Raw genomic sequence first — 27852 nt, forward strand, 5'->3', positions numbered from 1 at the left:
GATAACTTGAAACAAATAATTGAAGCAAACAATAAATGATCTAAAAGATTATAATATATTTCTGTAATTTGTGACCTGATTAAGAAAATGAAGTGAATCAATATTACAAAACTGTTTTGCTGTTCGGCTCCGACCAGCTGGTCACATCATCTGTAGTTTAATACCATTTAAATGAAAAATGGCGCATCTTTCGCTTAATCAATATCTGACCAAAGTAAGAAATTAGTCTTTTTTACTAATAAAATTATCTTTTAATGTCACCTATTTTAGTAGAAAACTATAAGCAAAATCATTAGATTATTTAGTATGATGACTATTTGAAATGGTTTTGTTTTTATGATTATAAACGCATTCGGCTTGAATCAACTCCCGTCTGATGTTTATATTTTACTACAAAATAAAACTTATTTTATAATTGCTAGTGTTTTTAGTTTGCATCCAATTTGTTAATTATGCGTTAACAAATGTAGTTTTCACTTCACAACATTAGAAATATCTGAGAAAATATGAAAATCAGAATCATGTGATTTTTAAAACTGTTATTTAGACATTTTATAATTTATTGTAATTGGTTTGCAGGTCCAACATGCATTCCGAAACGGAGACGGATTAGCGGCGGCTGTAAGTATAAAAATTAACTTCTAACGATATCATTATATTTTATTTTAAGATTTAGTGTTGCTATCGTACATTGCAATATTGTCCAGATATTACTAAACTGCCTGGTTTAAACCAGTTTTCTGTGAAACACACTTATGGTCATGGGGAAATATTACTTTGCTAGTAAATAGGTGAGAGTTAGTGACAGGAACAGCTTCTGGCCACAGAAAGTCTGCTTCAACAAATTTAATTTAAACCATGGAAACGTTGACATTAAAATGATGATAGGAGTTAGGGACGTAATTCTCTTGCAAAGGTAAAATATGATATCGTAAATAACATTAACAACAATGCAACAACTTCACAATAAACGTAAAATAAGTCCATAATTTGTGAGATATTCTTATTTGGTTCGTAATTTTTCAACGTATTGTGTTTTGTCCATGGAAGTCGAAAGCAACCTAACATGAGAAAGGTCTGGTTAGAACATTTCAATACTGTTATTCACAATAAACTAACATTTCATTCTGTTTTATTGAGGCTTAAACGACTGTTAGAATACTTGTGTTTGTATCATGATAAACAGACTGTTATTACACCTTCACAATGATTGGTGATAAGAAAGATGTCCAGTTGTAAATATATCATGCAAAACATTTGTATGGAACGGAAAATATGTCAGCGAAGCCTACACAATGTGTTGGTGCTTCATGAGGTAACGATTGAAATATATGGAAGACAAGTTTTTCCAGCTAAGACCTGCATGGCGATGCAGGTGTAATCTGATGATAATGATGCTGGTTATCATAAAAGAACATTTTAATTACTGAGTAGCTGATTTGCGAAATAGCCCTTAACTAATTTACAGTACTCATAAAGATACTGCTGTCATTAAAAAATCAACATTTTTCTCTCTTCACCGAATCATAATTTTAACTCCACTTTTGCACATGTGAAATGGGCTTTATTTCATTGTTTTGGCAATTGCTATGAGTATGTAGTACTCCCCCTGCTACATACCTTTCTCACTTAGGTATCAACACTTGGATGCCCTTTCTACTATTAACCACTCAACTAGGATGTTATGAGCGAAACTAGATTTTTGTCAGTTTGGCAAACTGGGCCAAGCAGAGTTATGTGCCTTGCTGAAGGGTAAAGGGTTAGGACTTATATAATTTACGACCATGTCAATAATGTTGTACCTTCGCCTCACAGCCACTGTACTTCTATGATATCGATAGTACCATCATAATTTTAAATACTAACCCAATGAACATATTCTGATTAGTTACTCTTTCTTCTTTACATATTTGTAAACCTTTTTTTTTTTACTTTCAGACGTTGTTTTCTTTCAAACATGCTCATGTTGCAAATAGACGTTTGCAGTTGGAGAAACCAGAATCCGATTGTCAAAATTATTTTGACCCTCCATATGATGAATTAGTTGCAGCTCATCTCAAGTAGGTACTCTTTTATTCTTTTGATTTCAGTCATTGGACTGTGGCCATGCTGGGACACCGCTTGCTTATAAGTTGATCGATCATATCCACTCCAGTTCTTATTTATCAATCTTCATCTGTTGCCTGACCAAGTTAATTAAAAAATTTTTTTAATAAGAAGGGACGCAACTCAATACACTGATAAACAAATACATATACTGGTGTGCATATAATACATACACACACGTGTGTGTGTATATCATCATTGTTTTAACATCCACTTTTCCATACTTCTATGGGTCAGAGAGCTGTTAAGCCAAGATGATAGAAAAATTATTATGAACGCTAGGAAGACGAGCTTATGAGAGGAGACAGTATAAGCACCTTACCTTTAGGAAAGTAATGGGCAGAAAGATAGATTCTCTTTCATCACATGTCAGCGACGAAAGAGTCGAGGAGGAGGAGTGAGAGAGAGGGAATGGTGAAGAGGAGAGGAGAAGAATAGGGAAGAGTGGGAGAGAAAACCCAGAAAGGATGAAGAACAAGAGAGGGAGAGATAGACAGAGAAGAGATAGAAGAGTGTGCATCGTAATTATTAAGATAAACAGAAATAGAAATTATAGGAAATATCTTAGAACATGAATTTATAGAAATATTTTCAGACAGTCAAGCTTTTAATATTGCTTTCTTTTAGTACTTTTAGTAATTGTTACATACGTAATTAATAAGCAGCTTTCTCCATTATAGTACATACCCAGCCAAAAGTCATGCACCAAAACTTTTGACTTTTATGTTATTATTATTATTCATTTCAACCATCATGTACAAGTACATGTGCATTCTTTCATCATTATTTTATTTAATTTATTCAAATTTAGAAAAATTGTCTGACAATTCCGGACCCTATTGAACCTATTTTTTGTCTTGGGACATAACTTTTGGGATGCCCTTTGTGTGTGACATGTTTCTGTCTATCTAATTCTGTTCATAATACTTTGGTCAGTCGAATGCTACAGTACATGATACAGGCCCAAAGTACTATACTGTGAGAATGAACACAGAACCACTTGATTGTGAAGTGTAGTTGTTAATCATATGGTTCTCTGTGTGTTTCTATAATGTTTATGACATAACTTATTCTTGATTAACAAAGAAACGATTAAAAGAAAATTTGTATACATAAATATGAAATAACTGAATTTGTCTTTTGCATTTCAGATGTTGCTGGGCTGTTGCAAACAGTGACTTCTTAAGTGCTTATGGTTGCCAAGCACTGGTTGTCCAATATCCTTTGAAATATTAATTTATTCATTATATAAGCAATTGTTTATTGCTGTCCTGGCTATGATCATCTTGTATTTTCTCAGATTTATTTTATACTTTTATTGATTTCAGTCATTGGACTGTGGCCTTACTGGTATATCACCTGCAAGAGTTTATAAGTTGATCATATCCACTTCAGTTCTTATTTAACAATCTTCATTTATTGATTGGCCAAGTTAATTTTTTTTTAGTAAGAGATGCAACTCAATACACTGAGAAAGACAAATACACATACCTCATCATCATCATCATCGCTTAATGTCAGTTTTTCATACTGGCATGGGTTGGACAGTTTAACTGAAGACTGGCAAGCCAGTAGGTTGCACTAGACTCCAATCTGATCTGGCAAGGTTTCTACAGTTGGATGCCCTTTCTGATGCCAACCACTCTGAGAGTGTAATGGGTGCTTTTTATGTGCCACCAGCACAGGAGCCAGTCGGCACTGGCATCAACCACATTTGGAAGGTGTTTTTTATGTGCCATCGGTACGGGAGCCAGTTGGGAGGCACTGGCATTGACTCCACTCTTGAATGGTGCTTATTATGTGCCACTAATACTGGTGCCAGTCAGACGGCACTGGCTTTGGTCATGACTACGGTTTCACTTGACACAACAGGTCTACTCAAGCACAGCATGTTACCTGGCGATTTAAGGGTATTTTTAAATGGGCTGGTTATGTGACATTGGTATTGGCCACAGCTGCGATCTCACTTTACTTGCCAGGTCTTCCCAATCACAGCGTATCTCCAAAGGTCTCGGTCTCTTGTCATTGCCTCTGTAAGGCCCAACATTTGGAGGTAGTGCTTCACCACCTCATCCCATGTCTTCCTGTGTCTACATCTTCCACAGGTTCCTTCCACTGTTAGGGTGTGACACTTCTTCACACAGCTGTCCTCATCCATATGCAGCACATGACCATACCAGCGCAGTCATCTCTCTTGCATACCACATCTGATGCTGCTTATGTCTAATTTTTCTCTCAGGACTCTTACACTCTATCATGTATGTACACACACATATATATATATATGTTATATTGAGGAGAAATCAAAACCAAGCCAGAACGAGTATCTTAAGTAATTTAGAATAATTCAATTAGGGTAACGTGAATTTGAAGTCTTACAGCTGTTTCTAGGATAATCCAAGTGGTTGGTTAGCATGTCCGTGCACTGGGTATTCCATCATCAAAGACCCAGTATATGGACATGCTAACCAACCACCTGGGTTATCCCAGAAACAGGTGTAAGACTTCAAATTCACCTTACTCTTATTAAATTATTCTAAATGACTTAAGCTGCTCATTCTAATATAATATATACATGCTATAACAGAACCCTAACACAGATCCCTAGATCCAGCCGTAGTTGTGATCTTGGAACCTAATGGTTGACCAACTATACCACTTACCCAGTGTACCTATTCGTTTAGATCACAAGTGAACTAAACTCCTCATATTCTATATATATATATATATATATATATATATATATATATATATGCTTTTTAAGATAGTTGTATAGTTGTATCAATATGATTTTTACTGCTATCAAGTTATGTAAATGTTTAGAAATCACATTATGATTTGTCCAGCTGTAGATTAGACAGTGGCCTTGTAAGATTAAAATCAGTCTTGAGCTAACTGCTTCTGTCATTTTTTAAAGCTATACATTTCACTGTATTTGTAAGTTGCAAGCAGCAAGATTATTGGCACAAATATTGAAGACAGCTGATTATTCTGATATAGTAAATAGATGATGTTTAGTGATTGAGAAAGTAAAATAAGTTGGTAGTTATTGTTATATAGCTGTTGGTCAGCTGTGATTAAGACGGTCAATGTTAAATAAGTAGTTGATTAAATGATTTGACATGATATATTTTATGATATTCATTGCCTCAAGGAAGAACATGCAATATGAAAGAACCTCGTTCTGGTTGTGTAACCTCCTGGAAGAGATGATTTTTGAACAAAAGACCCTAGATAATAAAAATTCTCATTATTTTCCCTCTGGGTGGTTATCAGTTTGGCTGTAACAGAGTAATGCATCATATATGCCTCTACAACCACAAATATACACAAAATTGCATCTTCTGATCCTTGGGTGCCATTAATAAAATTCATTTTGTTGCAAGCATTCAGGCCTCATCTCCAGTTCTTCCCCACCACCTGGTTTTGGGTGCCTGAAGAGAAAGAATGAAATGGAATGTCAGTAGAATGTCATGGTTGGAAATAAATGATATGAATGTATTAAATACAAGTGTCTGCATTAATGTTTTTGTTATTTGCATTCATGAGTTATTATTGTATGTGTGTGCTTCAGAAGGTAGTTGAGATATAAAACAAATAAGGGTTTCACCTCCTGCTTTTTATATTTTTATACAATTAACTCTTAGACTTTGCATTTCTATAAAAAAAAAACAAAAAGGTGGAAATACCTGCTATCATATATTGGATGAGTTTATTATATGATGTATGATTGCACACAGTTTTGAAGTCCCTGAATTAAAGTTAATTAAAGACACTTAACTGTTAAAGACTGTTGATTGATGAATATAGATGATTAATGATACTTCATAACATTCAAGAAGACCCGTCCACTACAATGGAATTGACACTGGTGCTGGTGCCACATAAATAGCATTCAGTATACTTTGTGGAGTGGTTGGCATTAGGAAGGGCATCCAAGTGTAGAAACCCTGCTAGAAAAGACAAAGGAGCTTATTTTGGCTCCTGGTCTAACCAGCTCCAATCAAACTGTCCGACTCGTGCCAACATGGAAAACAGACTTTAGATAATGATGCTGATTAGAGGTTATGATGATGATGATGATGATGATGATGATAAGACTTAGCCAGCAGTCAAGGAATATGTGGATTAATTTCTATTGCTGTTTACCTTTTACTAGTTCTCATCAGATGTTATCATTTTTTTTTCTGCTTGTATAATTTCAGAAAAATTCTTAGCAATTACCACCTCAATATCACATGTCAAACATTTATTTATTTAGTGTTTTATTTCTTTTTTTTTTCTATGCTAATATTGACAGAATGATTTTGCATGCTATTGAAGTATGATGCTTTTATGAATTAAGTGGGGAACCTCTTGTTAGAATGACAGATGTAGTACTTGAATTTGTGACCACTGGGTCACTTTTCCATTCCGTTAACTTCATATCCATGAGTGTGCCCCTCCCAAAATACACACACAAGTACGCACAGATATGCAAACACACACACAATGTGTGTGTATGTGTGTATATATATATGTATATATATACACCATAAATCCTCGAGTATAGTCCGCCCTTGAGTATAATACGCAGGGGATTTTTAGGGGGCTGTAATTCTGAAAAACCTAAACCTTGTGTATAATACGCACCTCTTCTCTAACTTGAGTCAAGGAGGTCTATATAACGTCCTTGGTTTGTAAAACTATACGGTAACGTCCTTTATTATTATTGTACATATAACATAATGCAAACGTGTAGCTTTTTTGTGCATTTTGTTTGCAGAAAATAAAGAAATAACAGTAATAACGTTTAATAAATGTTGCTTCTGCAAATTATGGATGATTCTTATATGACTTCATTGCTTTCAGGCTTAGCTTAAGGTATTTTCACGCCGACATCACAAAATGCGTTTGAATAAACATTGCCGGACAGCAAATAGAGACTCGAACATTGCTTTGAAAATAATTTTCATTTTTAACCTCGTATATAATATGCATTAGGGATTTTGACCTTTAAATTTTGGGAAAAAAGTGCGGATTATACTCGAGGATTTACGGTATATATATATATATATATATATATATATATATATAGACATGCACTCACGCATGCACATGTGGTAGCTAAATAGTTGAATGATCTCCCTTGCAAGAAAGATTATAGAGTAACCTCCCTTCCTAAGTTTTTTTAAGCATCTGTGTCATGAGACGTGATTCTTAATTATTCAAGAAGCTTAGTATTTCTCTTGGAAGTTTCTAGAATGACTAGCATTCCATTAATAAAAACAGCTTGCTAACCCTGCTCTTCGCTTCTTAGTTGATTAGACTTAGGGTCATTTACGTCATTTCTATGTCCGTCTATTTCTCTACACCACATGACTGAAAGCCACCACTTAGCTGTTATTTCTACATTTTCTATCTCTGAACTTTCTTGCATAGATTACTTCATTCAACTAGATTCTACATAATGATTCTATGTATCATCATCGTTAGTAAATAAGATATATTTTTATGTAGTAAATATATAATTCTTGAATTTATTCTTCATCTCTATATGAATTCTTGTAATCATATACACGCAACCACATCAACACCTATATATAACCACTGCGCACACACACACACAAAAAGTGAGTCAAGTATAAATAGATTTTTTAGCTCCTGTTTATTGTTATGTGTAGCATTCATTTATTGTACTGTGTATTAATTACTTCATTGGCTGCAACAGTTTATACTTAACCTTCCACATAGCTTGCACCAAAGCTCTACAAAGCCAGAAAGATGAGAATTGGTTTCTTCCAGTAATGTTTGAAGTTTGTTTAGACCTTCGACGTTTTGCAATCCGAGTAAGTTTTCTTTGTACTTAATTCAAATCTGACAATGGAATAGTTTTTCATTTGTGAAGAATGGATTGGTGATAACATCATCATCATTTAATGTCTGCCCTCCATGCTAGCATGGGTGGAAATGACTTCTTGTAATTGTGTCTTTATCTGGATGTTTCCTTTCACAAGATCCTTTTCAATATTTATAGTTTGTAGGTATAAACTATGGGACTGATTGTATGCATATATTCCAACATCAGGTAGTTCTGCCTGCCAAGGCTCAACTTGAGCTGTGCCACATCATCTGTGTTTATACAACACTGTCTCTCTCTATCTATCATAGTTTTGTTTATGTCTGTCTCGACACTAATTGGTTATACCATATCATTGACTTTATACATTATAACAGTGATTGATTATATACAAATACCAATGTTGCAGTCTTTGGTCATAGGTGACTGGGATATTTTAAAGCAATTGAAGCGGGGGAAAATAGCCCCAAAAAACTAGGAATATCCTAAGAAACTCAAACAGATTTTTTTTTTGAGTGACTTGAATTACATTTAACCCTTTAACATTGAGGTTACTCTGTCAAATGCAATGCTTATTTATTTGCATTGTGTTGAATTAAGCATGCATTATCTCATATCTTTGTAATTTCAAGGATGTAGTTGTTTATTTTTAGAATGATATTGTTGGGTAGATTTGAGATGCCAGATCTGACCAGTTTGAACATAAAACAGGTTGGGTGTTTAGGCCAGATTGTAATGCTGACTGTATCCCTGTTCTTGAAGGCATAGCTGTATGAATAATAGTTTAATCCTGCAACATGACACTTGTCTTCTACTATAAATCAAGTGTACCAATGCTCTGAGAGAAAAATTTGTTTGACTGGATCCCTATCATAAAGACATGCACATTTAATTATATAGTCAAAGGACATGTTTCATTTTTTCTAAAATTGAATAAAATAAATAAAATTATGATGAATACAAACATACTGTACATAATGAATAATAATATAAATAAAATGTCAAATGTTTTGGTGCATGGCTTTTAGCCCACCCGTTATATCTATCACTGATCTATATTAACAAAAGATGTAAAACATCAGTGGAGAAAGTGTTTTTAAATATAAATTCTTTCTGTGATATGTGTCTTGGATCTAATTGCAAAGACAACCTGTTGCTAATTTTCTTGTCAGTGAACTTGTAATTGACCTGTAACTATTGATGTTATTGTTTTAACTAACTACCATATTAAATATAATTAATAATAAATTAATGGTGATCATTTTTAAAGTAATTTTGAAAAAAAAAAATAGTGAAAAACTAGAGATGTCTGAAACTCAAACATTGAAGATTTATTTGTAAAAGTTTTATTATTTTCTAGGCTGATGCTCAGACAGTAAGGAGAGGCAAAGGTCGAAGTGGTGAAAAGTTAGAGAAAGCAGCTGACCTACTGATGGGCTGTTTCCGAGTGTGTGCCAGTGATAGGTATGTCTTTCCATGAAACTAGCTTTCAATTGATTCATTTGACATTTCATAGTCTCACAGTACTTTTAAGGTTTTCAAAGTTTGTTCAAAGAATTCATTCTTGTGTGTGAAAATTTAGTGTCAACATTAACTATTAAGTACTAAACAAACCAATGAAAGAGCTTCTTTGTGGTCTTTCAGTCTGCTAGAAATAGCAACCAAAATCTCTTTCAAATCACACACTTGTACTGCCTAAAAGCAAGGACACATTAGATAATGTCTGGAGTAGAAAATATTAAAAAAAGTGATAGTTATGGCAGAAATGTCTTTGATTACAGTTTCACCTGATCCAGGTAAGGTTAAATTACAACCAAGTATTCCTCAATATTTCATTTATTCATTGTAACATTTCTGAGTTGTAGTTTCTCTTTTCTTATCTCTTCAGTTGTCAATTAAGGCAGCAGAGCAGGTACTTTTTGCTTTCTGGCATCAACGCAAAACCAAACTTGTGATTTGTTTCTGCTAGAATGTTGCTCTGGACACCTCTGAGACTAGAACTCTCCTTCCAAATGCTCACTCATTCAACCCCTAGTTTTAGTTGGAATATTTCATTGATGATTTAAAAGAAACAACCCAACACTTTATTTTTAAATATCACATAGAACTTATAATGTAAATTTAGCTTATGTTGCTAAACACACACGTGATGTAAATTTAGCAGTCATATAAATCTTCATTAAAAAGGCTTAGAACATTCATGATACATATATATTGCTTATCTTAATTATTATTTAATTGTTAATATTGTTTATTTTATTAAGACAGCGAGCTGCCAGAATTGTTAGCACGCCAGGCAAAATGCTTAGTGATATTTTGTCCACCTTTACGTTCTGAGTGTAAATTCTGCCATGATTCATGATTGACTTTGCCTTTTGTTCTTTCGGGGTTCATAAAATAAGTACCAATTAAACACTGGGGTTGATGTAATCGATTCTCCCCCTCCCCTGCACATGCTGGCTTTGTGTCAAAATTTGAAACCAATATTGTTTATTTCGTTATGTTAATTAGTCGAGCTGCAACAGAAGATTCCAAGAAATGGGGCATGCTGAATTTAGTGAACCAATTATTCAAAATTTATTTTAAGGTAAAATGGATTTGTTTCTGTATATTTGCTTTTTATATTTATTGTCTTGAATTAATGTTGAATGTCTTGTATTTGTGTCTGTTTGTTTTTCATCAATTTATCTTTTATTGCATGTTTTAAAAATGGTCTGGAGTTCTTCACTAATAATTGTTCAAGGGTGTAACTTTCCAATCTTCTACTATTATTACTTACTATGATCTAAGCAACTACAGTTATAATATAATTGAACATTTAACAATATTATGGTTGGTAATACTAATGCTTAATGATGAATCAGTAGTTTCTCTAGGCCCAGTCCCACTGTGTGGCACCTTGGGCAAGTGTCTTCTAAATTAGTCCCCAGGTTGACTAAAGTTTTGCAAGTGGATTCGGTTGACAGAAACTGAAAGAAACAAGCACCCACTACACTCACGGAGTGGTTGGCATTAGGAAGGGCATCCAGCTGTAGAAACATTGCCAGATAAGACTGGAGCCTGGTGCAGCCACTGGCTTCCCAGATCCCCGGTCGAACCGTCCAACCCATGCAACCATGGAGAACGGATGTTAAACGATGATGATGATGATGATATATATATGTATATATATGTATATGTATATATATGTATATGTATATATATATATATATATATATATGTATGTATATGTATATATATGTATATGTATGTATATGTATATATATGTATATGTATGTATATGTATATATATGTATATATATGTATGTATATGTATATATGTATATATATTATGTATATATATATATATATGTATATATATGTATGTATATATATGTATGTATATATATGTATGTATATATGTATGTATATGTATATATATGTATGTGTATATATGTATATATATGTATGTATATATATATATATATATATATATATATATATGTATGTGTATGTATATATATGTATATATATGATTATATATATTATGTATATATATATGTATATGTATATATATGTATATATATGATTATATATATATATGTATATATGTATGTGTATGTATATATATGTATATATATGATTATATATATATGTATATATGTATGTGTATGTATATATATGTATATATATGATTATATATATATATGTATGTGTATGTATATATATGTATATATATGATTATATGTATATATGTATATATATGTATGTGTATGTATATATATGTATATATATGATTATATATATATATGTATATATGTATATATATGTATAATATGTATATATATATGTATATATATGATTATATATATATGTATATATGTATATATATATATGTATGTATATAATATATATGTATATGTATATATATATGTATATATTATATGTATGTATATATATATATGTATATATATGTATATATATATATATATGATTATATATATATATGTATATATGTATATATATATATGTATGTATATATATATGTATGTATATATATGTATGTATATATATGTATGTATATATATGTATATATATATGTATGTATATATATGTATATATATGTATATATATGTATATATATATATGTATATATATGTCACTCGCTTCCACAGGCTTAGCCAATACACAGGATGAAAAATATCAGCTAAGTCCTGTTCCTCTTTTCATTGTTTTTGCAAGTATCATCATCACCATCAAGCCTTCTTATTATTATTGTTTCCCCATATATTAGCGTTATCGTTGTCTTTTGTCTCAAATGCTAGCTGAAGCATATAAACTTTCACTCACAAAAACTTATTCACACGACCGCAAAAACATCTCGCCTCAAATCTGGTCTTTCTTTCTGTCGCTTAATTCTCTAACCCATCTTTTCCCAACTTCCACTCATAGAAACTTATGCACACGATCGCAAAGCATTCCATCTCAAATCCTGTCTTTCTTTCTGCCGCCTAAATCTCATCTTCTCCCAGTGCGCGGTGCGCGCGCCCTCCCACCCCCACCACCAATACCGGTGAACACTGTTCTCACCATCTACACCGGATACTGCAGTTACCATGGAGAAAAAAATACTCTTTTATGGAAAAAAGGTGTAAAAACATAATATCTGTCCAGTGCTGCTCCTTGTCAGATTCCCAGATATGATTCCAGCTCTGTAGCTGTTATCAATATGGGAAATACCAAAGTGAGGCAGCTCTGGACAGACTTAAAACCACAACTTTAACAACATTGACTAAGTTGTACCATTAGACAGTAGCTATTGATATATATATCTGTGTATGTATCTTTGCGTCTGTGTTTGTCCCCCACTATTGCCTGGCAACTGGTGTTGGTGTGTTTTCTTCCCCATAACTTAGCAGTTCAGCAACAGAGACTGATTGAATAAGTACCAGGATTAAAAAAAAATCTACTAGGCTCGATTTATTCAACTAAAATATTCTTCAAGGTGGTGCTCCAGCATGGCCACAGTCTAATAACTGAAACAATTAAAGGGTAAAAACTAGTGCACTGTACACCAGTTGTTTCATTAAAATGCATGTGTCTTTTTCACAAGTTGTAAGTTAGAGTTAGAAAGATAGATACAACATCCAGCTCTAAAAGTATTTCTCTCTATTTTCATGTATGTAAGTTACAAAGACCAATTGGATATGGTATCAGCTTCTTAGTTGAAAATGTTTTAAATGAATTACTTATCAGTGGCACTGAACTCTCTTAAATGTTACTGTTTAATAGCAGAGCATAAGAGTATATAAGTTAGTGAGAGATCATCTAACTGGTTGGAAGGTAACTTGTTGTTTGGTAGCCTACATTTTTCAGAATGAATGGATCTTTAATTTTGGGGTTTATTGTTACATTGGTTAAGTATGGCTGTGTGGTTAAGAAACTTGCTTTCCAGTTATATGGTCTTGGGTTCAGTCCCACTGTATGACATTTGGACAAGTGTTTTCTACTAAAATCTGTAGTGTATTTATATATATATATATATTATATAAAGGATTGTGGGTAAGGTCAGAACAATGCGAAGTAAATGCAAGGCAAATCCCAAGAAAACATATATGAATTAATGTAGACTTACTTTGCATTCAATATTTCGGGGTTATGACCCCATTTTCAAGAAACTGATGAATGTTGCCAATGTGTGTGTGGAGTGGACATGCATGGAAAGGTGTTGCTATAGCAGCCAGCTAGCTTCCTGTAACTCTCTTCTGTTGTTGATATTTGGTTTTCTTTGGTGTATGAGGATAGCCTCAGAGATTCTATGTTGCCCCCGCTGTGTTGGCCTGTGAATTCCTGGATCTTGCATTTCCGTAGATGTTTCTTCATGGGAGTGTCTGTCTGCATGTGTTCCTTAATCCGTATATGCTGTTTTCTTGTTGTGCTTCCTATGTAGGATGCACTACATTTGCCACAGATGATCTCATATACAACATAGGTCCTCTGGCACAATTCAGGGTCATTCATGAGGCAATTCGACAATGTGCCCTCCTCGGAGTAGTAAGAGGTGTTGTTCTTGGACAGAGCTTTTCTTGGGGAAGCCGGTGTCCATTGTCTCTATGTTGAGTCCTTCCTTGTGGACTGCATGTTGTATCGCTGTAGTAGTTCTGTCGTCAAAATGAGGTAGCTTTAGGAAGCATGTGCCAGACTTAGGAGTATGATGGTTCTTCCGGGGTTTATTGACCCTGATGTTTTTTAGGTGCTGTTGTTTGGCTAAAAATGGTGGGTAGCCATTCAGGGTTAGGTCACTGAAGAACTGTTTGGTGTTGACGGCTTTGTCAGTCATTTCGCTGCAATTGTTGTTTTTACATGCAATCTTGTTTCTCATGTATGCGGCTTTGGTGGGTAAGGCTGATTGGTAGTGGACTGAAAGTTTTCTGCTAGTGGAAAACTTTTTGTCCACATGGTTCTGGGTTCAATCTCACTGTGTGACATCTTGGACAAGTGTCTTCTACTATAGCCTAAGGCTGATCAAAGCCTTGTGAGTGGATTTGGTAGACAGAAACTGAAAGAAGCCTGTCCTATATATATATATATGTATGTATAGATTTGTGTGTGTGTGTTTCTGTTTTGTCCCCCAACCAATGCTGGAGTGTTTATGTCTCCGTAACTTAGCAGCTTAGCAAAAGAGGCTGATAGAATAAGTACTAGGCTTACAAAGTATAAGTTCTGGGGCGATGTCTTTGACTAAAACCCTTTAAGGTGGTGCTTCAGCATGGCTAGAGTCAAATGACTGAAACAAGTAAAAGAATATATATATATGTATATTTATGTGTGTTTGTGTGTACCCTTGTCTAGACATCACATGATGGTTGTAAATGAGCATCAGTCAAACAAGCAAGGCTGTTTGTTTCCAGTTTGCTGTGAAAATTATGTCTAACTATTGGAAAATATCTTATTTGGCAAAAGGTGAGAGTTGGTGACAAGAAGTGCATGTGGCTGTTGGAAATCTGCCTTAACAGATTCCATCCAGTCCATGCAAGCATAGAAAAGTGGGCATTAAATGATGATGGTCGTCAGTCATATGTGTTAATCAAATTGTTGGAATTACTTTTTTAATTTGGACCATAATTTAAACTTAGAAACTGTTTGGAATTCAAACCATCTATTAAGTTCTTCTCTCTACTTTATAGTAATTTTTTTTTTTTTTGCTTTCAGATCAATAAACTTCATCTTTGTAAACCTCTCATACGAGCTATTGACAGTTCCCCATTAAAAGAAAAATTCAGTCTTTCTCAACTTGTGACATACAGGTAAATATGTTGTGTAGTTTAATAATCCTTCTACTATGTTAAAACATTTGGTTCTCATTCCTTTTCTTTATATGTCTAATACAACAAAATAGAATATGATTTGGAGAATAGCAATGATCTGCTGCTTATTTTCTAACAACTCGAAGGAGAGATTGGATTGAGAAGAGTTAAATTAGTTATGAATTATTGGTATTAAACACTATCTGCAAGGGAAGTGTGGTTAGAATTGTTGATTAGAAATTAATTAAATATAGAACTCTAAGTAAGGACTCAAACTAGGGAATGTCTATGAGATGAATCCTGGTATGTGACTGTTACTTATTTTATTGATCCTGGAAAGCTGAAAAAGCAAACAAAATGGACCTGGATGGGATTCAATATACATAACGTGAGGAGTTGTAACTAAATACTACAAGGTATTTTGTCCTACACTATTGTTTCTGCCAATTTTAATGTTAAATATTACTGTAAGCTTTTCTTAATCATTACCATCATGATGATGATGTGTCAGTTTTCCTATGTGGGGATAAATTTAATTCATTAATATTGATGAACTTATTTGAATACATGTGTATAACTCTTACTTGTACAAATATATGGAAAATAATTGTGAGTGGATACTATTAAGAAGATAAAATTATTAAGCAGAGCTGAGTGGTGATTAAAAATCAATAAAGTATATAACATTTGCTGAAGAGATAAATCTACAAATAAATCTGCTGTGAGACCTTATATCTGTCTGTCTAATAACTTATATAATCTTGTCTAGTTAAAATGATTTTAAATTTTTCCTTTCCATTTCTTACTAGGTTTTTTGTGGGTCGAAAAGCAATGTTTGACAGTGACTTTAAAGCAGGTGAGATCACTCTAAATAACATGCTTGTACAATACTTCCTTTGTAAGAGTAAGAGTTTGTAGTTTAGTGATATTTATTGAAGGTGGGTTCACTGTTTCATATGTTTACAGAGAAAGACAACAGTATCTCTGGAACATGGCTGCTTCTCCAGTTTAACTGTTTTCTGACACTCAAACCACAAAATGAAAATTAAAAAAGAAACAAATCCATTGTTATACTTATTCATTTTCACCACTTACCACTAGTAATTTGTAGGTGGTTTACCAATAGTTTTGCTTACTTTATTAGAATTTATATACTTCAATTTATATACTTCTGTGTTAAAAATCAATGACTTCAATACTTTTTTTAACATTTTAAAGCATTTTAACTAAAACTTGAAATCTTATTTTTACCATTTATTAATATTGTGACTTTGATTATGATGATATAATATCATCAGCAACATTTTAATACCGATTTCCATGCTTACACAGGTTGAACTGGTTTGCCATACAACATATTCCTAATTCTTTTGATATTTCATCAGCTTATCTTTGAAGCCCAACATCCTGAGAACTTTAAAAAAAATTTGTCTTGGGGGTCAGTTTGTTCAATTGAACCCCTCACAGTAGTGTCCCAGCATGACTGCATTCCAGTGACTGAAACAAATAAAAACAAAGATAAAAGATTATCTTTTTCCACTGATCCTTGATCCTTTTATTTTCTTATACAAAGTCATTAATGCTCTAACCTATGCCGAGGAATGCATTCCTTGCCAGTCAGTGTTTTAGTGATCTAATTATGGATAGCAAATCATGATCTGCTTGCTTATGAGCCTTAATTCTCTGCAATGTTTATATCGTAGACCTCATAGAACTGGGACTTTTCCTCTTCTGTCAATCCTGCTTGAGGAGCATTTATTCTAAATCTACTTAATCCTTTCTATTTTTGTTCCCCTATCTATTTCTTTTCTGATTAGACTATATCTATACTACATATTTACAACTCCTACATTTACCAGCAAGCTTTTATTTAGAAGTTAGTACTATATTTTTGTGATAGTAATCAATATTGCTTTGTAATTAGTATTGCTTATATTCTATGTTTCTAGCTGAAGAATACCTTACATTTGCCTTTGAGAGATGTCATAAAGAAAGCAGAGGCAACAAACGTTTGATTCTTATTTATTTGCTTCCAGTGAAAATGTTGTTGGTAAGTTAACTACTTTGTATTTTGATAAATAAATGGGAAATGTTTTGTGTTTTGAAATATTTGAACTGTTTAAGTTAAAGAAACACAGAAAAGCAAACGCTTTTTAAAATGAGGATGAAAACAATAAAAAGATAAGAGTTATTCCATTTCCATGATTGAAACAAGTAAAAGAATAAATAGATACCTGCTTTAGACTGTGTCTTAGCTGTCATAAAAATGTTTTCTGCCGTGTGATAAGAGGCTTACTTCCCAACCACGGAAGAAGTGTATGGACTGCATTAGGGACTGTGTGGAAAAATAAACTTCATTTGTTCACATTCCATGAGAATATTTTTGTCAGCCTGTGAACTTTTCAGCTGGCCCACATAATTGAGAAAAATATTTAGAGTAGGTGTTTATAAGCCATTTAAGAAACACACAAAATCCGTTAGATTCACTTCAACATTTAAATTTAATTTGTCAAAATATTTTCATTGCTTTGAGGCTGTAACCTGTTCACTGACTAAATTCCATGCTGCATCTGATTTTGTCAGTGAACAGATCGCAGTCTCAAAGCAATGAAAATATTTTGATAAATTAAATTTAATTGTTGTTTAGAGTAGATTCTTTGGTAATATGTTAGAAGATACAATGAACTGTCAGATACTGATTGTTGGTGTGAATTTAACTGACCTTTATTTGGTTGTTGAGTTGGATGTTGGTATGTGTAGAGGCAGTAGCATCATGCTAGAGATTAAAAGCACTAAGTTCATTGTGGGTCTTGAAGTTTGTGAAGAGTTGGGAAGAGTCTGTTACTGATCAAGGCTAAAATGTATTTTGCTCCCTGAAGAGGAAGTTCAATCTCTGGGGTACAGATTAAGTTATATGATGCAGATGAGATCCCAGTGATGGTCTCATTTGTAGAAATTTTGAAGACTTTAGTTGTATGTTATTCATATGTAGAGAGGCTGTAGTTACAACTCTGTTTTCTTAAAATGTATAGCAATTGTATCTTTGTGTAATTAAATGCCACTTAGTTGTCTTGTCCCCATTGAGGACATCTAATCCATGCTTATGTTTGTATACATTGTATTTCCCCAGGGTTATATGCCTAAACGTGATGTTTTGGAACGATATGATTTGTTACAGTTTTCTGATGTAGCCAAAGCAGTGAGGTAAGTATTTAGCTTTTACTGTTAAAGAAGAGTAAAACCAATTTTTGTGGGGTGGAGTGTATCCAACTGAGATTAACTCAATTTAATACTGATACTTAATCTATTAAGATTACAGAGATGCAAAACTAAGTTAAACCTGGCAGAATTTAAATTCAGACCATAGAGTAGTGAAACTAAATATATTTGGTATTTGGCTCAGTACACCATTTCACTGCTACCCTATAATATCTACATTATTTATATGTAAGACTGTAAAACAGGTTTTCTTGTCTAGCTCCTTGTGAACTAAATGAATTGGATTGTTGGAGAATTAGCAGATGAAGAAATACATTAGATGAGGCATCTTTTTTTTTCTGAAAAAAAATCATTTGCATCATTTTGAAAGTAACAATTGGAACAGAAGTGCGAATAAAATTGCATTGAAGTAAAAAAGTAAACATATTGTTAATTTGGGATCATTATCATCATCATTTAGCGTCTGCTTTCCATGTTGGCATGGGTTGGACAGTTTGACTGAAACTGGTAAGCTGGAGAGTTACAACAAGTTCCGGTCTGATTTAGCATGGTTTCTATGGCTGGACACCCTTCCCAACACCAACCACTCCAAGAGTGTAATGTGTCACCAGCATGGGTGCCAGTTACATGACACTGGTATCAGCCACAACTATGATTTCATTTTATATTTTATATTTTTTTGTCTGGTATGTAATCAAAAAGAATTGGTACCATTATCTGCAAAAGAAATTTATATATTAGAAAATTTACGTTCCAATTAGTTACACAAACATAAAACTAAACCCTAAGATAACACATTAAAGTTTAAATTAATCTGCTCATCTCTTATCATTTTGAACAGTTCTGCTAATTGTTTAAAATTCTACTAAATCTACTTACTAAACTGAGGTTGTAAATGTTCTTTTGTTTTGTTTCATAGTTCTGGAAATCTTTTACTTCTTAATGAAGCACTGCTACAGAATGAAGCCTTTTTTATTAAATGTGGAATTTATCTAATTTTGGAGAAACTCAAAATCATAACCTACCGTAATCTTTTCAAAAAAGTGTAAGTACATATTCACAAAAACCTTTCAGTTAATAGAAAATAAAATCATTCATTTTTTTATGTTAAAACGTGATTAACTTTTATATGAATGATGAACTGAATACTCTTTGTTATAACCTGTTTAATTATTTATACTTGTATAAATTGTTTGATAATTTGTTTGCTTTTAAAGTAGATTGTGAGTTCAAATAATTGTTTAATTCATAACAACTCTTTCATTGTCTGTTAGAAATACTTCCAACTACTGTAATTCCCATCATCCAACATGAAGTACCAAAAATGGTTCCATGTTTCTATCTAGTTTGTTTGCTTGATTGATTATAACTTAAGTGTCCACCTTGATTTTTCAGAAACAACTGAATATAGTTGAGGTCCTTTTATATTTATTAATCACTAATTAAGTAAAAAATAAAAATTTTATTTTGCTTGTTAAACTCCTCAAGCTGATCCCAATGGCAAGGAAATTAAAAAATGATTGGAGCTTAAGCAGATGCTGCAGCCATCATCTACCTTCACAACCTTTGAGTAATGATACTCCCTTTCTCTGTTTGTTCCACTGTTGAGGCCTTGGGTAACGATGGATTGCACTTAGTGTGGAGCCTCTACCACAAGGATTAAACTGTTTCGGAACTAAATACTGACAAATCAAATGTGATATACAGTGTTTGCATGAGCAGCTTCCACGCACAGTTTATTTTCATTGACATTCTTATTGATACTCTTTGAAATTCTTTAATTACATTCCTCAAACTGTTGTTATATGTAATTCTGTTTTCCATTTCAGTTATTTGATCCAAAAAAGTCACCAGCTTCCTATTGAATCATTCACTACTGTTCTGAAATTTATGCAGGTCTGTCTAAAATCTCTTATGTAACTAAACTATTATACGTATCTTCCTGATCTATATTAGTGTGTAAAGTGGTGAGTGACAGTAAATGGAGTGTTGAGGGATGAGAGTTGGTGGATGACAGGGAGTGCAGCGGCCTTAGTGCCAATGCTTAAAACATTATTATTATTATTATTATTATACTTCTCAGAGCTCTTGGTCTTACTTGCTCTGGTTCATTCTGTGAAAGTGGATCGCAGCCTGTTGTCAGGGGTCTCACAGGCTCTCTTTCCACAAGCTGTAAGCTTTTGTACTTGTAATTATTATTATTATCATTAAGGCAGTGAGTTGGCAGAATCACTTGCATGTTGGGTGAAGTGCTTAGCAGTATTTTGCCCATTGTTACATTCTGAGTTCAAATTCTGCTGAGGTTGACTTTGCCTTTCATCCTTTCGGGGTCAATAAATTAAGTACCAGTGAAACGTTGGGGTTGCTGTAATCGACTAGTCCCCTTCCCCAAAATTTCAGGCCTTGTGCCTTTATTAGAAAAGATTATTATTAAGGCAGCAAGCTGGCAGAATTGTTAGCATGCTGGGCAAAATGGCTTAGTGGTGTTTCATCTGTCTTTACATTCTGAATTCAAATTCCACTGAGGTCCACACTGCCTTTCATCCTTTCAGAGTGGATAAAATAAGTACCAGTTGAGCACTGGGGTTTTTTGCCGAACCACTAAGTTACAGGCATGTGAACACACCACCATCGGACGAGTAAACTTGAGCTGGCGTGTTAGGAATGTGCCTTAGGGCAGAGAGAAAAAAAATGTGTGTTGCCGCAACGACGAAAGGCCAGCAGTCAGTCAGTCAGTCACGTGTGAGGAGAAGAGAGAGGAAAAGAAGGACAGAGGAATGAAGGAGGGGGAGAAGAGAGAGAAAAAGGGGAACAAGGAATTAAGGAGGAGAAGAGAGAGAGAGCGAGAAAGATATATATGTATATATATATACGATGGGCTTCTTTCAGTTTCCATCTACCAAATCCACTCACAAGGCTTTGGTCGGCCCGAAGCTATAGTAGAAGACATTTGCCCAAGGTACCATGCAGTGGGAATGAACCTGGAACCATGTGGTTGGTAAGCAAGCTACTTACCACATAGCCACACCTGCACCTATATATTTGTAAAGTCCTGGGATTTTGGCTATGTACTTGTCTGCATGTTTTTTGACCATACCTAAAGCACCTATAGGGATTGTTTTCTGTTTTCGGGTTATTTCTGTCTCCAGATCTTTGTATTTTGATAGTTTCTCTGTTTCTTTCAGAGATACATAGTCATCAGGGATGCCAATTACCAGGCTTTTTTTAAGAATTTGTTGTTCTTGGCAACAGTATCTGACTGATTCATCTTGATCTTCTTATGTGTGTATTGGCATATACTAGGACAGTGGTTCCCAAAGTGGGCGGTATTGCCCCCTGAGGGGAGCAGTGGAAAGAAACATGGGGCAATGATGGGGTAGTGATTCATGTGAATATTGGGGCAATAATGGAGTGGTGATTCATGTAAAAACAACAAAATAATGGGTTTATTAGTTTTAAGTTTTATTTGTGAAATACTGTTGCTTTGAATTTGCTTCAGAAAGAGGTCTATGTTTGTGATGGTTAGTTGGGGTGGGAGGCGCTAGGCATGTGGCCTGGGTGTCAAGGGGGTGGCAGCCCATGGTTACTTTGTCATTTTGTGACACCTTTTCTGGAGTATACCTATATAATCTCTTTTCTGTTGGCATTCCTTAGTTTTGGTATGACATCCAGTGTATGTAAGTTCCAGCACTATCATGTCTGTGGATATATTATTTCTTGGTCAAGACTGGGCAACCAGAGACAATATTATATATTGTTTCTTCCCCCATCACCATGTATACATTACTGTATTCTGCTTCATTGTGTGTTTTAGGTAGGGAGGCTTTGATCTTGTGCTGCAATTACTTGTGGCAAGATAGTAATCCTGATTGACTGAGGAAGGACAAGAGAGAGAAAGAGATGAAAGAGTTTGGGTAGGTTGCAGGAGTGGAGGAGAGAGAGGCAGAGATGGTATAGGAAGGGAGTAAGAATCATGGTGGTGAGAGAGGAGAGATAACTTGGTGGCTCAGTGGTGGTGGTGATGGCAGCAGAGGCAGCGGAAGAGGAGGGATAATGTGGTGGCTCAGTGGTGGTGGTGGGAGAGGAGAGATAATGTGCTGGCTCAGCAGTGGTGGTGAGTGATCAGTGTGAAATGTAAATGGATAGAACAATATAAATGCATGAAGAATGGATAATGTGTAAAATGATAATGGGTGGTAAGAAAAACAAGTGGTATCAAGGGAGACCTGCAATTAGAGAAATATTGGGTGGAAGGGCCCATTTGTGCATATATGTGTGTGTGTGTGTGTGTATGTATATATATATACACACACACACACTTACACAGCAATTCTAGAATTCTGTTTTGCCAAGGTCGGTGGGTTTTCTTGAGAACTGCAGTCATCACCTGTCATTTCAGTCCTTTGTCAACTTCTCTTTGGGACTCAAGGTCCTGGGATCATCCTTCACTTTGTCCCCCCACCCCCATGTCTTCCTAGCTTTCCTTCTGCAAACTCCATTCTCATTAAGTGATCAACACTTCTTTATACAGCTTTCTTCATTCACATGCATTACATGTCCCTACCAGCATAGTCTTTTTTCTTGCACACTACATCTAATACTTCTCTCAGCACATCTGTACCATGTTGTTCACCTATACTTACATGCACATCCTACAGAATATGTTCACTTTAGTTCTTTCTTGTCCTCTCATGTCCTCAGCCTTGAAGCTTTGTGTCTCACTATCATGCAGCATTAAAGTATTATATCTCACTACCATGCATCAACTATCTCTGTTGCCAACAGAGCTAGTAGCTCCCTGAAATTTCTTCAACCCATCCTTACTCTAGTATACTTTCAGAACAACCACCATCCTTGCTAATTTGATCTTTTAGGTAACAGAAGCTATCGACTACTTCTAGTAAGCCATTTGGGCATTCAAGAGAATCTTATTTCCAGCCTGCTGCTTGTACAGTCTATGTTTTTACTATAAGTTTGTTTCTGTTTGTGATTCCATTACATCTTTTGTGTGTCCAAAGCTTACTTAGGATACAATGTTTGGAGATTATGCCTACTCCTTTTCTGCATATTGAACAAAATCATCTCCCAGTCTTCTTTCCTATTTACACAAATAATGTTGTTCTGAAATATTATTCCTCTCTTCAAGGCTTCTTTGGCACATCTTTCAAACCTGAATCTCATATTGATATTATTATTATGTGGTGAGCTGGCAGAATCGTTATTACACCAGACAAAATGCTTAGTGGCATTTAAGCTATCTTTATGTTCTGAGTTGTTGTTGGTGGTGGTGGTGGTGATGGGGAGGTGGAGGCAGTGAGCTGGCAGAATTGTTAGCATGCCAGACAAAATGTTTAGTGGTATTTCATCCATCTTTACATTCTGAGTTCAAATACCGCCAAGGTTGACTTTGCCTTTCATCCTTTTGGGGATCAATAAAATAAGTTTCAGTTGAACACTGGGATTGATATAATCGACTTATACCCTCCCCCAAACCTGCTGTCCTTGTGCCAAAATTTAAAACCTTCTGTTGAGCTCTGGAGTCAATGTAATTGACTAGTTTCCTCCTCCAAAATTTCAAGCCTTGTGCCTATAATCAAAAGGACCACTGCTGCTGCTGCTACTACTATACTGGAGAAAATGCTTAGTGGCATTTCGTCTATCTTTAAGTTCTGAGCTCAAATTCCACCAAAGTTGACTTTGACTTTCATCCTTTTGGGGTTGATGAAATAAATACCAGCTGAGCACTGGGATCAATACTTTTGTCAGTTTTTATTGTCTTTTTCTTCTTTGGTTTTTGTTTCTTCCCCTTTTTTTTTATCTCCTTCCTCCTAATTCTCTTCCTTCAGTTTTCTTCTTCTTGTCTGGTGTTTACTGACATAAAGAGTGTTAAGACTAGAGAGATTATGTGTATAGATCTGCAATATCCATTTTACAGTGATATTTTCAGCAGGGATCTGCTTCAGATATCTCTGTTGCAGATAGGGTTCTGTGAGTGAGAGGTGTCCTTAATCTTTGATATATATTTCTTGCCTTTTCACATTCTATTTCATTTAGGTGGCCAGCTGGCAGAATTGTTAGCACACTGGGTGAAATGCTTATTGACATTTCGTCTGTCTTCATGTTATGAGTTTAAATTCTGCTGAGGTCGACTTTGCCTTTCATCCTTTTAGGGTTGGTAAAATAAGCACCAGGTGGGTACAGGGGTTCAATGTAATCAACGTACCCCTTCCTCCAAAGTTGCTGGCCTTGTGCCAAAATTTGAAATCAATATTTTGTTTCATAAATTATATTTTGCAGGTTGAAGACATTGACAATGATGAAACTGAATGTATTTTAGCAAATTTAATAAACGAGGTAAGGACTTCATTTTTAAAATTCCTAATTATTCTATTTCATTTTCTTGCTTAAACAGAATTTATATTATCTAATAAAGATTACAGTATTTCTTAGAGTTGGGATCATACATTAAACTTACTTCTCCTTAGAGCTTTCACTTTTTTTAAATATCAGTCAAGGATTTTGAAAAGACACAAGAATTTTCTGTTTTTATATGTTGCTGCCTTAAATACTCTTCTAATTATAAGAAGACTTTCTCCCTTGTATTTTTTATCACCATGAACAGCTTCAAATATATGTTTTTACCAGTTCATTTAACCTCCTTGTCCATATATATCATTTCAACTACATCTGCACACAATCTGGTTAACAAACGTCCCTGGATATATTTACTTAGCCTGTATTTTTTGTTATTATTTTGTATTAGACATAAAGTCTCTATATTTTAGAGCAGGGGATGATGGGGAGTTATGATATTCATGCTTTTTCTCAAAAGTACTGACTGTGAGAAGTAGTATCACCAGAAATTCAAACTAGGATTCAGATTTATCTCTCTAAGACCTTATCCGTTCATCTTTTGAATTCACTATTGTAAGAATAACAGAATAATAGAACACCAGACTAAATGTTTTGCATTATTTAGTTTTACTGTTTTTGTTTTTGTGTTCTGCCAGGGAGTTGAACAAGGATCTCCCCTTTAATGAAATTGCAGGGACGCCAAGCCAAATTGTTTATGTAAACCTTAATTATATCCACAGAGACTGAAAAGAATTTATTGTATAGAGTAGAATACTGTAAACCTGGAGCTTTTGCTATCAAACTGTAGTTGCATAGTACCTACAGAAGACAGTAGGGTTAAACAGCAGTATGTTATGGTTGTGAGTTGTACTGCTGCCATATAGGAACTAGAATACAATAGTTGGGTAATGCCTGTTTATAGCCAAAAAAATGGCTGGAGGAGAGGAGTTTAGAGAACTTTAGAGACATTACTTAAATTTAAAGAATGAGTTAAAGACTTAGAACTAGAGTAACATTTAGACCAAGGGTTCTCAATCATTTTTTATATATAGACCTCTTTGGTTACTATTTTATTTTGGTGGCCCCCAAAGCCATTCAATGTTTGGCAAAAGACAAGCTGTTTCTTCTCACTGTTTTTCTTATCACTTCTAAATAGCTCTACCCACCTCAGCACTGGTTGGCCTCTTACCTCCACTACTCAGGTACTCCTGTCCCGTTCACCTCTTCACTTCTCTGAACCCTTGCGGTGTCCAGCCACCCTTTCTTTACACTAGTCACTATGCTGGCTTCTTCATTCCTAGAAGAGCATCAATATCACCAGTCTCAGAGGCTCAGCAAGTCATCATCATCATCATTTAGTGTCTACTTTCCTTGCTGGTATGGGTTAGATGGTTTGACTGAAACTTGTAAGCTGAAGGACTACACCAGGTTTGGCACGGTTTCTGCAGCTTGATGCCCTTCCTAATACCAACCATTCCAAGTGTGTAATGGGTACTTTTTACATGATACCTGCATCAGCCATGACTATGATTTCACTTGGCTTGATGGGTCTTCTCAAGCACAAAATATCGTCAAAGGTCTTGGTCACTTACCATTGCCTCCATCAGGCCCAATGTTCGACGGGTGCTTTTTACGTGCCAGTCACATGACACCAGCATTAGCCAAGGCTACGATTTTACTTGGCTTGATGGGTCTTCTTCTCAAGCACTGCATATTGCCAAAGGTCTTGGTCACTTATCATTGCTTCCGTGAGGCCCAACATTTGAAGATTGTGCTTCACCACCTTGTCCCATGTTTTCCTGGGTCTACCCCTTCCACAAGTTCCCTCCAAATAGTAAAAATGTTTTATAATTGAATATTATTTTTATAATACATTTGCTTCATTTTCTTTCTAGAATAAAGTAAAAGGCTACATCTCTCATCAACATCAGAAACTGGTTGTCAGTAAACAAAACCCTTTTCCTCTGTTATCAACTGTTCTTTGAATCATCTTGAAAAAAAACAAAAAAATGGAATCTGGTGGTATGAAGTTTTACACGCAAAAACTTTAAGACTGAAAATCTTGTAAACATACTTGGATAAAACCAGCTTTATGAAATTCAAGGAGACAGAAACACAGGACAAAACTGCCTGAAAAATTTGAAGGTTATTTGCAAAGATAAACATTTTGACTCAAATTGAGTTAATTTTCATCCATTGTATCAGAAATTTATAATTGTTATATTTTTCTCTTCTTGTGCATTTTTTTATGGTCTATTAAATCTGAAATCTTGTACAGAAAGCTGAGGTTCCATGACTTCTTCTACTGTGTGTGGATATGGCTCATATAAGTTATATTTTGTTTTTTAAATTCTACCAACTGAAGCCTTGTGATTGAATTCGGTAGGTGGGAGTTTCTGTCATGTGTGAAAATGTTTGTGCTTCCTAAAAGAGAGGTGGGAACAAGGAAAACTGAGTCTGATGTGAATTGTGTTTTACCAAAATGTTGTAAAGAGATCTGTGAGTGAACAAATTTCAAAATTTAACACTTATGTAAAAAACAAAACAAAAATCAACTGAAAATATAATTCAAATTTTATTCTGTTTATGCAACATCTTTGCAAACCAGTGTATAGTTAATACACTGACTCTATATGTTTCAGACTGGCTGATTCAGTTTTGCTTCAGAAGTGACATGAGTATGTGACTTTGACAAGCCACAACGGTGAAATGTATCTGTTGCTCCTCTGGTTATTTCTGGAGTGATTTCGTTTCACCTATCTCTGAAGTATATTGTGTTTTTGAACTCAGTAAATCTATAAAAGGGTTTTCCCAGGTGAGAAACTGCAGTTTCTGGTTTTTCAACAACACACATTTATTAAATATGTTATATTGATAAAGTTTTTACTATAGGGCTGCTTCTATTGCATAATTTGAATTTTATTCTGCATATGTGGTGCTTTTGCAAACTAGTGTATAGCTTATACACTAACTCTGAATATTTCAGATTGGCTGATTCAGTTTCATTTTGGAAGTGACACAGGTACATGACATTGACAAGCCACAGCA

At 34.5% G+C, this 27852-nt stretch overlaps 1 protein-coding gene across 1 annotated transcript; it reads left to right on the plus strand.

Moving 5' to 3' along the window:
- Positions 1–151: 151 nt before the first annotated feature.
- On the plus strand, positions 152–27363 carry LOC115222124 (PCI domain-containing protein 2). Its single transcript, XM_029792254.2, has 15 exons — positions 152–214; positions 580–621; positions 1939–2060; positions 3258–3323; positions 7838–7934; positions 9306–9409; positions 10457–10532; positions 15137–15231; positions 16041–16087; positions 17181–17281; positions 18362–18435; positions 19370–19495; positions 20280–20346; positions 24748–24804; positions 26700–27363. The coding sequence occupies exons 1-15, from the start codon at positions 179–181 to the stop codon at positions 26787–26789; spliced, it is 1200 nt and encodes a 399-aa protein (XP_029648114.1). The 5' UTR covers positions 152–178; the 3' UTR covers positions 26790–27363.
- Positions 27364–27852: the final 489 nt, after the last annotated feature.

Source organism: Octopus sinensis, linkage group LG19 (genome assembly GCF_006345805.1).
Source record: "Octopus sinensis linkage group LG19, ASM634580v1, whole genome shotgun sequence".
Taxonomy (NCBI): domain Eukaryota; kingdom Metazoa; phylum Mollusca; class Cephalopoda; order Octopoda; family Octopodidae; genus Octopus; species Octopus sinensis.